At 39.2% G+C, this 16,153-nt stretch overlaps 1 protein-coding gene across 6 annotated transcripts in view; it reads left to right on the top strand.

Moving 5' to 3' along the window:
• The first annotated feature begins 1,451 nt into the window (after positions 1–1,451).
• Positions 1,452–16,153, top strand: part of prom1a (prominin 1a) — a 35,923-nt gene continuing 21,221 nt past the window's right edge. The window contains exons 1-4 of one of the 6 annotated variants that reach the window (XM_085905673.1): positions 1,452–1,929; positions 12,252–12,310; positions 12,559–12,585; positions 14,619–14,824. In XM_085905673.1, the coding sequence (XP_085761799.1) occupies positions 1,701–1,929; positions 12,252–12,310; positions 12,559–12,585; positions 14,619–14,824 (521 nt within the window). In that variant the 5' untranslated portion in view covers positions 1,452–1,700. The remainder of the gene's footprint in view (positions 1,930–12,251; positions 12,311–12,558; positions 12,586–14,618; positions 14,825–16,153) is intronic. The other 5 variants (XM_085905677.1, XM_085905676.1, XM_085905674.1 and 2 more) reach the window with 5 other exon arrangements.

Genomic DNA, 16,153 nt, shown 5'->3' with positions numbered 1-16,153 from the left:
ACCAGGTATCAGAATCAGTCTGATCCCAGCCTTATTTATAGGTATTGGGTCCTTGTGGAAGCTGCAGATGCTAGAAGATTTTTTTTTTTTTCACAAAGTCCTCCTATCCAGTCCATTATACTGTGGCAGTTTGACACATCGGCACATCATCATCTGAGTCAAAAAGAAAGGTCTTTGTTCATCCATCCATACATTTTATTATTAAAAAAAAAAAAAAACACGTTTTACAAAAGTGATCCTGTATTTCATCATATTTAACTTTTGTTACAACAGAAATACATACCTTTCAACGTTTGATGCGGGTAGTGGTCTATAGTATTGTTATATATCTATATCTATGTTCAGCGGACCATTAAAAACATTCTTGAGTCGGCAGATGACCCCGATGCGGAACTTTAGACAGTTCTGTTTTAAAGCATTTCCGTATTCCACAGAGTATGTTTTTGTGCTAATGACCAACTTTCAGTTCTGCTTTCCCATGTTCCTCGTGAGCATCACTCTAAGCCCAAGGCGAAGCTATAGACATGCAATACCTGTGAACGAGCCACAATGACATCATTGTCTGCTCCCTGGAGGTCAGGGGCCCCCTGAAGACAAGGTCCTTTCAGTCAAATGCGCTGGAACCTCCAAAGTGATACAATCTCAACTTCCACAGACATTTTATGGAAGGTGTACAGCATTTGTGTGTGAGCTGTAATTATGCCGGGATACCCTTGACGAACCATAGAAACATGAATGGAAGTGAGGTTTTTGATAACGTTTCACACTTAAGTACTATTCAATCTTTTTGTCAATGTGAGTAGAGCAATAAAAATCCATTTATGTTTTTTTTTTTCCTTTATATGAATGAACTACAGAAAAATGAATACAGTGTAATTTTAAATAGTTTTTTGTATTTGTTTTTATTATATATATATATATATATATATATATATATATATATGTTATATATATATATAACAAATAGGAAATATATATCCTATCCTATATCCTATATCCTATATATATATATATATATATATATATATTATTTTTATATATATATTTTATATATTTTATTATATATATATATATATATATATATATATATATATATATATATATATATATATATATATATATATATATATATATATATATATATATATATATATATTCATTTTCATATACGTATATCTTTTTTCCAAGGTAAATTCAACAAATAAATCAGTGCTTTTCTTCTACTGGGATAGGCTCCAGCACGATCACGACCCCGTGGGAACAAGCGGACAGATGGATGGATGGATGGATGGATGGATGGATGGATGGATGGATGGATGGATGGATGGATGGATGGATGGATGGATAGAATCGGTTCTAAGTATTCGACAAATAAAAATTTAGTGCAGTGTCCTTTCTTTTCAACAGGTGGTGCCCTTTCCTCCAGTCGCCGCGCGCATCCGCGACGCACGCACGGATGCTGCTAGGCCGGTAGCGCGCGCGCGCCACACATTGCGAGTGCGCGCTCGTCGGGGACTTGTAGCGGAGCGAAGACGGCGGAGAGAGGATTTCCCGGCGTGGAGACGCAGACCACATCGGGGGGAACAACGATGCCCAATTGCCGGTAGCTGGCGCTTGCTACCCGGACACCTTTTCTTATCTCAGCCCATCCACCTGAGCCACCACCCGGAAGGTCCACGCTGCCTTCGAGCGGACTCGCGATGGCTAAGAGCGGAACTCTAGTTCTTCTCTGCATGCTGCTGGGCTCCGGGGAGCTCCAAGAACCGGAGCCACGAAGGCTGCCACCCCCGCCAGCCAAGTTGGACTTCGGCTATGTGCCCGCCGGAGTGTACGAGACGGTGGCCCACTACGAACCAGGACCCATCGGCATTCTGTTTCACATGGTGCACACTTTCCTGTGCGCGGTCCAGCCCAACGACTTCCCGAAAGGTAAGCACCAAGACACTTTGTCATTATGCAGTATTTTTAAATACAAAATTATTTTAGAAGTGAACTTGATGTGACGGATTGAGACCAAAGATCACGTAAACGTATTTAATATTTAAAATGCAAGTGTGCGCAAATTGAGGCACGTTGGCCAAATATGACTGCAAGACCCTCTGCTTTGCTATTTTAGCGTGAGTTTATTAAATTAAAAAACTGAAAGATATGACCTGTTTTCTAATGCCTCAGTCCATCAGCTTTTTCCTAATTTTTGTCTGAATTTCGCCACTTTTTTGCTTTAAAAAAGGTAAAGCTACTTCGACACATTGTCTTATACTTTGTCTGTTTGCCATGCCATCCTACCAGTGCCATGTTTTTTGTTTTTTTTTTAAACAGAAATTAATAAACCCCTGCTTTAATGTCTCGACATATCAACGTTTTCATTTGTTAACCTCCATAGGTTATGTTACTGACTATAAATCACAACTCTTCTTTTATATAAAAACAGCACTAATGTGTCAGCAGTTGTTGGCCTCTAACTCCCATGTTAGATTAACATTAGCTATTACATTTTTTAATAATAAACATTTACACTCTAAACTAATAAACAGGTTAAAAAAATTTTTTTAACAGAACTAGATAACACCTGCACTGTCAACATGCCTACTTTTATTTGTTTTTAGTAGCCCCGAAATGTATGTTTAGTGATACATGTTTTTTTCTTCTTCAATAAACATAATTAGATAAGCTGGTAATGCTAGGCTAACATGGTGAAACAAAGGATTAGCTCTAATGTATTTAATTGTCTTAACTCTCTTAATTGATTTTTTTTGCACCTTTTTGTAATTTTCACAGGTTTAGTTACCCGTGATGATGTTAAACTAACATGGTGAATGGATGCACCTTAGTTACTAATGCTAAGCTAATCTAACATGTCTAACATGAATTGAATTGAATGAATAGAATCTAACAAATTCAATGTTTCATCAAATAGTGCATTTAGAAATATCCAACACTGTGACCACTGAACCATGTGGCATACTTTTCTTATGGCCGTTAACAACAAACGTTAGCTTTGTGTGACAAGCTTGAGTAACTGATAATTCTAAAATAACAATGCATTTTTAGAAATACGCTCAGAGTGCACTGCTTCACTCAGAACAATGTTAAAATGCCATTTGGTTATTCACAGTGCACCAAAACGTAGGCGGTCCAACTGGGGACACGTACAATGCACTACAGGTAGAAAGAGTTAAAACACAAACAGCTGATTGGTTTAAAAAGTTTTTGAAAATTAAAGAGGGGAGCGCACTCTCAGAGTAGTGCACGGGGTTAATTAGACTGTCCGTCATGACTCAATGCTAACATAGCAACAAAAGCTATGTGCTAATCTCCCTGTAAAATGTGGCATTTTCTGTTTGAGATGCTCATTACAAATGCTTGTTGCAAATGCTAAGTCAACATGATGCATGGAGGACAAGGAAAACAAAAAGCTGATCTAGTGGCACATTGGCACAGGGGTTAGCTCTTGTCCGTATAAATAAATAGCATTGAGTTGACTTTTCAGTTCACCAACATTTGCATGTCACTCCCTTCATTGTAACATGTTTTCTTTTTGTGATGCTATTAGTTTGCTCTTAATGCAATTAAACACACACACACACTTCATGTGTATGTGTTTAATCGTGCTGAAAGTGTGTGTGTGTTTGTGTTTAATGGGGGTCTGGGGATGTACAAAGATGCCCTCCTTGTCTAAATCTACAGGACATTTTGCAGATTAGCAGCTCGGTGAGTCACCTTGTTAACTGGCTAAATCTCATAATGCCTTGCACCATATGCTGTTTAAAGTCTTCATTCCATGCAAGTGCTACACACACACACACACACACACACACACACACACACACACACGCTGTGATCGAAAGTACGCACATAATATTAGAATGATAGACTTTTCTAATACAGTATTTGGATGCTCACATCATATCACATATGAGGTAACCAAAAGATGTCATAATGTATTTCCACGTCTCCTATCTGTACATTGGCATTAGTTATCAATCATTTATCATTAGCTCTATCATATTTGGCTATTGATTTTGTAGCAAATTGTTATCTCAAGATATAATCATGACAAATTATCATACTGTGTATTGATCATGTCAGTAACTCCAATGTCACAATGTATCTTATCATCGTCTCTCCCGTGACAGTATTGTCATATTTTCAAATATTGCTATCATAATATCAATATTCGATATATTGTATTGTTGTTATCCTCCAGGGTACTGTATCAATACACCAGCTTGATAAAGTATATTCATATTATAGTTAGTTTTAAGGGGAAAGTAGCCTTATCATTATGTGTCATCTATTAGCTTTCAGAAGACAGTATCAATACACTAGTATTTGATATAGATTTGTATTGTAATGTCTCAGAGAATAGTATCAATGCACTAGGATTTTATTAGTCTTGTCATGTATTTTTATCTTTCGGGGTATTGCTGGACAAATTATTGAATTAACATACGCCGTCATTAGCTATCAATATGTACCATATCGTTATCTCTCAGGTTACAGTATTGATACAACTGCATTAAATATCAACATTGTGAATTTAAACACAGTATCACCATATTTTTTGTGTTTAAAAAAGTATCTCCATATGTGTCTTGATTTGAAATAATCATCCTTCAAAAAAAAAAATAATAATAATAATAATAATAAATAAATAAATAAATAAATAAATAAATAAATAAATAAATAAATAAATAAAAGCATTTCCTGGTTTGTGTTTTGAAAAATCCATGTGCTTGCTAATGGGGCACGCAACCGCGGGATGCCACTCAACACTGTGTGGCTGCATACAATGGCTGCTTGTGGTTTTGTTTTACAAATGACCACTCATGTCATGTACGAGTGGGACTTGTTGTTGTTTGCTGCTTGAGTCATTGAATAGTGTGCCCACTGTTCCATTGTGAGTGTGTATGAGTGACTAAGCCCAAATATTCAGTGGTGCCTTCATCCGTCTCCACGTTACCTCAGGCTGTCCTGTCAACCATCATCAGGAAGCAGCTCAATCATTCCTGCACATGATCTGACTCCAGATCAGCCTAGATCTTTGAAGCACTGATATCGATGCGTATAGTTATCTCGAAGGCTCTATGATATACCGGCGTCACCTATCGGTATCGCTTTATGCTGTATTGTTTGAGTATCCCTTAAGATGCAATATCAATCGATTAGTATTGATACGTAAACGTGCGGTTTGCGTACTGACACTTATTTTATTCATTGTATTTTTTTTATTGATTGTATGATTCATCTGGAATTGGAATTTTATTCTGCCAAATATTGGAATATGGTTCATTCTAAAAAAAAAAAAATCCACATCTATGGAGCCCTAGTACTGATATACTGTATCTGATGTTATTGTTAGTGCGGTCAATCAGTATCTTTTTGTAAAATATTGATATCACTATTTGATTATAGTAAAGTATCGATACAACACCATCAAAGACGGTCCAAGTAGTTTGTCAGTAGTTGATTCGCCTTTGAGCGACACGCTCTAGTTATTTCAAGTCGTTAAACAATAATTCATTAACAAATGTTTTTTTCTTCGCTTTCCTATGGCAAACGATGCTCACTTAACCCTGAAGGGAAGAGTAGGAAAGCAGGCTGGTGTTGACTTTATTAGGAAATTATGTTTGAATGGTTGGCTGCCCTGAAGCCTAGAATGCATCAACAGCGTGTCTTTTGTGACTATGATGTTCACAATTCATACAGACATTTTGGAGAATTTGGTTTTTTTTTTCCTAAAGGTTTTCCAATCTGATTTGTATTACTATTGTTCTAGACTACAAATATATTTAATAGTCACAAATGTGACTTTCTTCAACATTGTGATATTCCTGCACTGGCCATATGGCGACCAAAGCTATCTTTTTACTCCAAATAGCAAACGCAAAGCGACCTTTTCACGGAACAGAGATGAGCAGCTTGCAGCAATCAGACAAGGGAGCGTTGACATTTCTATCTGCATTCTCTCAGACAAACTCCCACGGTGAGGCACAATCAGTCAAAACAAGCGGTGCCGGAGCGCCAAGCCGTTAAGGCAACAGGGGGTTCCGACCTTTTCGGCCGTCTGATTACGGCTTCCTGCCGTGTCTCGACACAGTGTTGTAACTTTTGGTGTAAACCCTCAATTTAGTGCAGTCATATCAATAATTGACATACTGTGTCGAGATGTGTTGTCGAAATACTAGAATTCAAACATTCACGACTAGAATTGACTGACAATGAAAACACTTTGGTTTTAGTCAGGGAAAATGAACAGAATTTTTTACTATGATGTTGATAATACGAATGTATTTTCGAATTTACCGTGATTGTTGTTCAACTATTCTCCTAGTTGTTGACTAATCAATATAATCCAAAAGAAACAAGGCCAAATAAAACTTGACGGTCATGAAAATTCATTACTGGTTGTGAATGTTCTTGGTGCCGGACGATAACAAATCTTTTAGTATTGCATAATATTAATCGTAAACTCATAGATCCCCACCACCACCACCACCACCGTACATTTCTGAGCACATTTTAACTTGTTTGACCACATTTAAATTTATTTTAAAAAACGTTTTTAAAAGCATTCCTTTGCACCTGTTTTCAGACTCTCACAATAGACAAAAAACAAAAGACAATTTGTCATAGTACATTTAAAACCAGTATATTGAACCAAAACATAAGATTTCATGAAACGAAAGTCCACTATGCCATCTCAATGTTAAGATATAATGTAAAAAGCCATCGGTTGGCAAATGGGAATTATTTTTACAGTAACCATAAACCTTCAAACGACCGATATTTCAACACACGCAGAGCAGCAACACACCATGTAGTCATAACAACAATTTCTGTAAATTTGAGAACACCGTATACTTATTTGTGTGGTTGAACCTTTTTTTGTATGTTGTAAAATATGAGACGTAGGCTCAATAAGGTTGAAAAACAGAGCTAAGCATACTTGTTTTTCAGTCAGTTTCACTGCATTTTGTGGTTGCTCTAAACATGAGCCCGTCCATGAGAGTTTAATCCCGGATTGGGATGCATTTCTCTAGGAACAATGTTCTATCACTAAAGGCTATTTTGGCGGTTCACACGATCCAGCAGTGAATTAAATGCTGCTTAACATCACGTTTTGTGTTTGCCTGCCACAACGTAGATATTGTAAAATCATCGAGAAAGACGCAGTATATGTTACGATATCAGTATCTTATAATGACCATGAAATGGTATTGCATCATTATCAGTCAGGGTACAATGCTAATACAACAGCCTTTGACCAGTAAAATTATCTGGATGTAACTCACAGCTTTATTGTTGTAAACTTAAAAGGCCCCCCCAAAAAATAAATTATTTTCTCTCTTATATGTTTTCAAATTATTCGGACAATTTATCAGTTGTTGCAATTCTATTCTGCCAAACATGGGATTCGACATCAGTTTGAATAAATTGCCATTGGTTGGGGCCTAGTAGCAGAAAAAAGGCCATTGGAGCAACCACAACAGAAAGAAGCTTGATCACGACGTCACAAATAGGAAAGCTAGCAAAGGGACGACTCAATTAACGGATGCATTCAAAATGGCAGAAAGATCGGACCCTTCCTCCGGGTGCTGCCGAGGATTGTTTCATCGCTGTTGGCTGGGGGGCTGTATTCGGGTCATCGGAGGAGAAGCAAGGCGGCCGAGGCGAGCGTAGATAGCAAGTCATGCGTTCCTGCTTCCTTTGTTCCGCTTGGTTGGCGAGCGCAGCGCCTTCTCTTCACTAGTGGACGATAAACGGCCTGACTCATCTCCGTCACCAAAAACGCTTCCTCTTTGAACGAGTCAATCACGTGGTCCAAGAAACTTCAATCGAGGCCAAGAATGTTGAACTGAACAAATAATTTATAATCCTATTGGATTCTGTAAAACCCCAACCCACATTTTGGGTTCAAAAAATGCGTAACCTCTAACAATGATGCCTGAGAGCCAGGTCACCAGCTTGGACAACTGGAAGCTCCATGGATGACCTACCTCACCACTAATGATCCCACTTCTGACACCGTTCATCAACTTTCAACTTCTTTAACGTCATCTTGGGTTTGTTTGTACGGTAGCGTAGCCCTGCATTGAGGCGTATGGGTTCATTCAACGTTGCATTGGTTTGTAACGTTGCATCATAGCAAGTAGTGACTCGCAGCTACTACGATGTGTCACCTCGCACCCATGTCACAGCCAGTGTCCCGCTTGAGCTTAGTTGACGGGACGGCAGCTCGTCTTCGTGTGTGTGTGTGCAGTGCGTACACGCGCGGCGCCCATCAATGTGATTCCCACTCGAGGGGGAAGGCTGTCATGGCGCAAACATGCCACCGTTTTCTTTTTTTTTTTTTTTTTTCCCCCCCCTCCTTCCCAGATGCTCATGCGGTCAGCCGAGCGCACTAGCAGCTGCGCAATTGAGCACATTTTTTTGACTATTACACGGGAGGCAGGGCGCATCTGGTGAATATGCTAAATGCTCGGGGTGCGAGAGTCCACGGCAAAATATTGAACCATTTGGTCCGCCGTGCACGCGACAATATGGCTTTATGGACCGCGGTATTTTGGTATTTTATACGCATGCATTTACATGTATGTGGATGTGCCTGTCTGAGCTGGTAAAAAAGCCCGTCATCTTCTGCGAGGTCATGTCGCTCGGGTCAGCACTCACGCGCTCGCATTGCTTGCTGTAACTGAAGGCGGGTGCGTGCAGCCATTGGGTTAGGGTTTAAATTTGAGGGTTATTGGTTAAATTTCTTAATATGGTGTCAAACCAAAGTCCGTTTTTTTAGTCTATGGTTGTGGTTTTTAAGTAAGGTTTTAAACTGGGGCTTGAAGGTTTCAAACTAAAGCCAGCATTTCAAACTAGCGTTAGGGGTTTGAAGTATGGTTTTAAACTTGGGTTTGGATTTCATAGAAGAGTATAAAACTAATGTTAAGGTTTCAAATTGAAGTTAGGGTTTCAAACTAGGGTTAGGGTTTAGCGTTGCCGTTATTGGTTCAGCTTTGTAGTAGGCTTTGAAACTAAAGCCAGCTTTTCAAACTAGGGTCAGGGTTTCTAAGTATGGTTTTCAACTTAAGTTTGGGTTTTGTAGAGGGGTTTCAAACTCATGTTAAGGTTTCAAACTAGGGTTAGGGTCTCAAACTAGGGTTTCAAATTAAATTTAGGTTGTCAAGCTAGGGTTATGGTTGGGTGAGGGTAAGAAGGTGGGGTTCAAAGTGTTGAAATCATTCGTTAAATTAATCCCAGATTTGAAGAAGTCCTGTTAAAAAGCAAAATAAAGCAAAATTTTGATAGAACTTTTTTTTTTTTTGTACGCACAAATAGGTGTATTGAAAACCGTGGCGCAAAAATCGACATACAGACGGACTGTGGGTTATCTGTCCCATTGCACCCCACGTGGCTAGGTAGGAAAAAACTTGTGTTGTGTAAAAGGCAGAATGTCTCTCCATAGTAACAGATTCTATGGTAACAGTTGTGACTTTGTGCGGAGGTGTTTATTTTGCAGTGCTCATGAAGCAGAGGAGGAATATTGAAACACGCGCTATTCTTTGTATTGGTGGCAGAGTGGCAAATTGTTGCTTCATATTGTTTTGCTTAGTTGAGGCCATTGTCTAATGACTCAGAATTGAGCATTTCGCTCATATTTCGGCCATTATTGAAAGATGTTTCATTATTATTGAAGTAATCATTGATTAGGAAACTTTGATACCACTTTTTTTCAGTCCAATACCAGTACGCGTATTAACACTGATATCAATACCAAATACTGCTACCACTCGTACTTATATGCTGTTATATAATGTCTATAATGTGCTTTTTTTAGTATGGTCTCCAACTTCCAAGTAGGCTTGCCACAAACGGCCTATCTACTTGAGGACCCACATCTCACACCAACAATATAAAAATGAAAGTTGAGTACCTCAATTTGATCATAAATTTAGTGGTGGTGCACTGGGTAGCACGTCCGCCTCACAGTTAGGAGGCTGCGGGTTCGATTCCCCTCCCTGTGTGGAGTTTGCATGTGCTCCCCGAGCCTGGGTTTTCTCCGGGCACTCCGGTTTCCTCCCACATCCCAAAAACATGCTCGGTAGGCCGATTGAGCACTCCAAATTGCCCCTAGGTGTGAGTGCGAGTGCGGATGGTTGTTCGTCTCTGTGTGCCCTGCGATTGGCTGGCAACCGGTTCAGGGTGTCCCCCGCCTGCTGCTCGATGACGGCTGGGATAGGCTCCGGCACGCCCGCGACCCCCGTGGGGACAAAGCAGTACAGATGATGGATGGATGGATGGAAACACCTAAACGTTGACCATCGAACTAAAGAGACTGGTATTCTGTTTCCAACCTAACGTTTGGTCCCACTTTTGTCACAGATCCATCCACATCTCATCCCCTGCCTTTGAACTCGTGTTCTGGGGGAGCGAGCAGGCTGATATTCGAATCTGGTGGCCTTTAGAGCCTCAAGTCTGTGCTTTTCGAAAGTTTCTCTGGGATTGGAAAAAAAAATGAGAGCATCAGCAAACTTGCCGGTTTATGCAGAGCGGCCTTCCTTTCCCACAGTCCAATTCTACGTGGATTGTGATTCCAAACATCAAATTCGCAGAGATAACATCGCAGCCAAAATCCCCCAGCATTTTTTTTTTTTGCTTTGTCGTCCTACAAGCCACGCAAGGCTGAATGAAGTTTAGCGGCGTGCCAGCGTGTCCCAGCCTGGCTTACATATTCCATATTTATTTTCTCCTGACTTTGTTCCGTAAGCCGGTTAGCACGGAGCTTAGCGGCCAGGCTGATATTAGAGTCTGGTGGCGTTTAGAGCAACTTGATTAGGTCTTTTTTTTTTTTTTTTTACTTTTCCTTGAACATCCATCCATCCATCCATCCATCCATTCATTCATGTCGTGTTTCACCTCCTGCTTCGGCTTTTCTTCATCCGCCATCCAGAACATTCATTTCACTGACATTTTTTTTTCTTCCCTCGGTCTGAATTGCCTGTTTGATTTATTTATTTTTTGGTACACTTTCAGCCTTTTGGCTCATGGGGGCTAATGCCGAGCGAGTCATAAGACGAGAGGATAAGCCCCAGTCCTAACACCGAAGAGCCATGTTCAGCACTTTGAGCGCCGCTATGCTAATTTTATGTTTGAGCTGAGCTCGTTTGAGGGTTTCGAATATCATCAGAAAATAGTAGCTGAATATACTGTTGGTTGAAAATCTTTTTAAAATGACTATCATCAGTATTTGAAAGCTAGAGAAATTTTTGGTTCAGTCACTTCATCCTTCTATGCACACAAGGTTGTGTTGTCTTGTTTGTATATTTCTCCATTTAGTGATATTAAAATGTACATGGGAATATTTTAAGAGTTGTTAATGTGTTTCTTTCCTTTCCATTATTTCGCGCAGAATAAAATCCTAGTGGGAAAGTACATTTATGTGTTTATTCAATCATTTTAATTGGTTAGAAATATCAATAAAAATACAAAGAAGACTAACTCTTGTTACTGTAAAGCTAAGTTTTTCTGATTGTTTGCTTAGGTTAATTTATGCTTTTTTAAATTAGTACAGCCCTAAAAACAAAGCTACAGTCTTTTAATCTTGTCAGTATCTATTCTTTTGCTAATTTTGTGCAGCTACTTCTCTTTTCTCCGCTTTGCTTCTGAATGTTGTTAGCTGTTTGGTTTGTGAATGTAGAAATAATGCTGCCTCGCCTTCCCTGGGTTGACTTTGCCTCTTGCCTATTTGGTTGATTTTCCATGATGCAGGTTAGATAACACTGGTATTGTTTTGTCATTGTAGGGGAAACCCGCAATCACACAAAAGGCTCAAAGATTCCCTTTTTTTTTCCCTTCCCTTCCCAAAGGACGATCATTTTACACCTGGCCTCAAGTCGACAATAGACACTGACAAAAGCCATACAAAGTTGCCATACAAAGTTGCACAAAAACTGCCACATACAATAGGACACACTGACCTTTCCCAAACATTGCCATGTGTGCATTAAGCACCAGAAAATCTGTCTGTTAACTGTATGTGAAAGACATTTTTAAATAGTCTGGCACCAGAAATGTATTATTGGGTCATGTTATTTCATTTATGTATAAGGTGGGACATTTTGTAATGGTTATGTATCAGAGATGCATATTTATGTTTATGTGAAAACATTGACATTATTCTACGTGGTTGGACATTTCGAATCAAGCAAAGGCCTCTGACTCACTCTGTATGACCAATCTCTTTCCATAATGTCCTGCAGATCTTCTTATCAGACTGGCCAAGGACAAGTTTGGAGCCCTTCAGACTGAATATCAAAAGGTGAGTAGATAGGCGTAAACAAACTTGATCCACATGCCAATTTTTCCCCGCAGTGCGTCAAAGAAATTCCCCAAAATTTGTTTCCCTGCACGCAAGCCATATTTCTCTTCTTTTTATAATTTCCTCTTTGGGTTGGTATTGTTGTTTGTGTTTGCGCCTGCTCTTTCTTTGACGCTTGTGCTTTAATTCTTTGTCTTCTGCATGCATCTTCTTCTTCTTCTCGTGAAACCATCTGATATCTCCTTCAGCCAGAGAACATAGTGCTGAGCCTGCAGGTAAAATTTAAAGCTCAAAACAAACTTCACTATTCCCCTCGTGGAGAAGCACTTCCTTTGTTTTACATTGTTATCCATAAAATGAAGAAATGCTTTTCATCCCTTTAAGCAAATAATTGAATGCCTCTTTTACATCTTCTTAACATCATACACCGAGTGATATATTCTTTTATCGATTCAAATGTAATGGAATCACTTTTTTTGAGGGAATATTGTAATGCGTGTTTAACTGCGTGTATTAACTGCACAGGCACTCGTATGTGTAAAAAGGAAATATGTTTAATTTATAAATGATTGACTAACACAAAGTTGATGTCACTCATTTCATGTTTTTGACATTTTAAATCAAACTACTACGTATGTAACATTAAACAATTGTGCTAAACCATCCAAATATGTACGACACCCGTCTAAAAAAACAATTGGATTTGAATTCTCTGATTCTGAAGCGTTCTATAATGCAATAATAATTTGGATGGCAAACGTGCATGGCATGTGCTAATCCATTCCAAAACATCCAACTTTGCACATTAATATGTCAAAATATTGATTTGTGAAATTCCAGAAATGTCAACACGTTTATGCACAAATGCATATATTATATGAGAATAAAAATGTCCAAATATGTGCAAAATCATTGAATCAATCATCGGAAATATCTACACTTGCGCAGAAACATTCTGGGCATGGATTTCTGTTGTAAACCATTCCAAAAATACTTACACAGAAATAATACTTATGGATCTGCATTTCTGGTCATCTTCACATCACTCTTTCTGGGTTTGCACTTTTCTGGTGCTAAACCACTGCAGCAATGTGCAGACCTACTGGCATTTTGTACCAATAAACCATTCTTAACTATCCTCATTTATGCATAACAAAATCTGTAAAAATGCTTTTTATGGAGGTAAACAATTTCAAATTGTAACAAAGTGTCATCAGATTTCGCATGAGTTCGCTTCAAGCACGAAGCTGGAACCTTCTTCCCGCCCGAGGACGTACTCGCGGCTGTTTTGGTGATTTTTAAAATCTTAACTAAAACGACACGCCGCCACCTCATCTTTGCAGAAGGTCACATTCTTCCTTCGGGCTCTCGCCAAAACAAAGCGATCGTCCAAAAATAGTATAAGCTGTAAGCTACGAAGGGGGCAAAATGTTTGTTGCTATGATGACAAGATGAGACAGTGAGTGGAAAATTCTGATTTGGTATGATGATTTACAATACAATCCATTCCATAAATTTGATGGGTTTTATTTTATTTAATTCTTTTTTTAGCCTTATATTTAAGTCCAACTTTCTCTGCAGTTGCTCAGATGGAAGTTCATCCTTTCATCAAAAATTCTGTCTTGCTGCCTTCGTTAGTGATCCGGCAGCACCACAGGGATACGTGCATGCATTGATCTGCGAGGCGTGCGCCGAAAATAATGCGCTTTGCATGGCATTGATCATATTTAATAACACCGCAGAATGGTACATTATTACTGCTTTCTTACAGGTTCAGCAAATTTCTCACTGTGTACGCTAATCCCATTTGTACACACAATAGAGATGTCATTTGATTAATTCATCAAAGCATTCTCTGGTGGCCTCTAGCTTTTCTGCATCATCTCTCCTTTCTTTCCCCACATGCACTCAAACACAAACCGATATTTGTTTTCAGATGATAAACCATCCTGAAATGTCCATACTGGTATATAAGCACATATGGGGATGCATATTCCGGTGCTAAACCGTTCCAAAATGTCCACACCTGTAGATGTGCACGTTTGGATATGCATTTTCTGGTGCGAAACCATTTCAGAATGTTTCCACTTGTATACAAACACACGGTGATAAACAATTTAAAATATCCATATGTGCGCACGTATTTACTGTATGGCTATGTTTTGTTTGGTGCTAAAGAGATATACAACGTCCGTATTTGCACAACAACAATCGGTGCTAAACCATTCCAACAAATAATCCTAAACCTGGATGGTGGTGAACCACTCTTCTTGTACACAACTCAATGGCTACTCCTTGACTCCCCCAGGCGCTCTACTACGAGGTGGGATTCCTGGTATGTGCGGCGGTGGGTGTCCTGTTTACCGTCCTGGTGCCTGCGGTGGGCCTCTTCTTCTGCCTGTGCCGCTGCTGCGACAACTGCGGCGGCGAGATGCACCAGCGGCAGAGGAAGAACGCCGACTGTCGACGAGGCCTGCTGGGAACGCTGCTCTTCTCCACCTCGCTGGTCATCACGTGAGTGTGCCACGTATATGGCGTAACAACAGTGCACGTCAAGTGAAAGTCTTTCGACACTAAACCATCACAGAGTTTCCACGGAATTACACAGCGCTGCATTTTTGGGTGCTAAAATGTCACAAAAATGTCCACATTTACATATAAACACATACATTTTATGGTTGTAAAACTTTCCAAAATCATAATCCATGTACGGATTTACTTTACTTTTTATTATTTACTTTAATATCTCAAATCATCTTTCCCCTTTGAAATAAATGGAAATGCCATTAATCTGTTCCAGTCTCCCAAAATATACTAAGTGCAACAAAAATGTTTGTAATGTGGAACAACATTCTACATTTTTGTCCTGAACAGACACTGATTACATAATTCAGTGGAATGTAAAGTGTAACTCATCTGGCCACCATGCACTTTTACTCTGGGTGTTTCTGGTTCTATCTAGATTTAACTTGATTCAAAGTCTGAAGTGGGGATGATTAAGAAAAAAAAAAAAAAAGGCGCCATGAAGTTGGTTTTTCTCCTCATTTCACTCCAGCGTCTCCTCCGGTCACTGGGGAGATTTAATAAGTAATGACGCTCCCTGGTGTCTGCTGGTTGTGCTTTGGAATTTCCAATAAGTCAGACTCTTTCCAATCACGGAGGAAAGTCAGCTCTCGTCAAAGTAAATACACCCCTGCCGCATTGCCATGGCAACACTTTCTTTTCCCACTGACAAAAAGGCACCAGAACACATTACCAGTGTGTATGGTTGTGGAATTTAAACATTTTTCAAGCTACAGGCAATCTTTTTTTTTTTTTTTAACTTTGTGAGACAAAATGTGAGTTGCGAGCTTCAACTAAACCACCACTCAAGTATATTGACCCCAAACACCTGACCGGAATGGATAAATTAAATCCATTGAGTTACAGGCTCAGTTACGAATTAAATGCGTGAGTCAAGGTACCGTTAGTATACTAGATTATGTTCGTATGTATATTTTGGAACTTTTTAGAGCCAAAAACTGCATACCCATGCAGGTTATACATAATTGAAGAGGATGAACATTTTACAATCCAAATGAGTTAGTGTGAGTGGCCATATTTTAGTTTAATATCAAAAACTACATCAGTGTGTTGTTGTCTTAGTGTTAACATTGTGGAATGCTTTAGCAGCAGCAAATGGAACAGGATGCCCGTCCATGTGTTTATACACAGCAGCTGACATTTTGGAACTGCATAGTATCTCTTTATTTTTATAGACAGAAAGATGGAATGGTTTTGAAACGGAAAATCCATTTGAATGTGTTTGTACACTTTGGAATGGTTTAATCCCAAGAGTACAGT

The sequence above is a fragment of the Syngnathus leptorhynchus genome, chromosome 2, assembly GCF_054491065.1.
Source record: "Syngnathus leptorhynchus isolate UIUO chromosome 2, UIUO_Slep, whole genome shotgun sequence".
Classification (NCBI taxonomy): domain Eukaryota; kingdom Metazoa; phylum Chordata; class Actinopteri; order Syngnathiformes; family Syngnathidae; genus Syngnathus; species Syngnathus leptorhynchus.
Note: the sequence above shows the minus strand (reverse complement) of the source record. Positions and strands in the feature narration are given on the sequence as shown.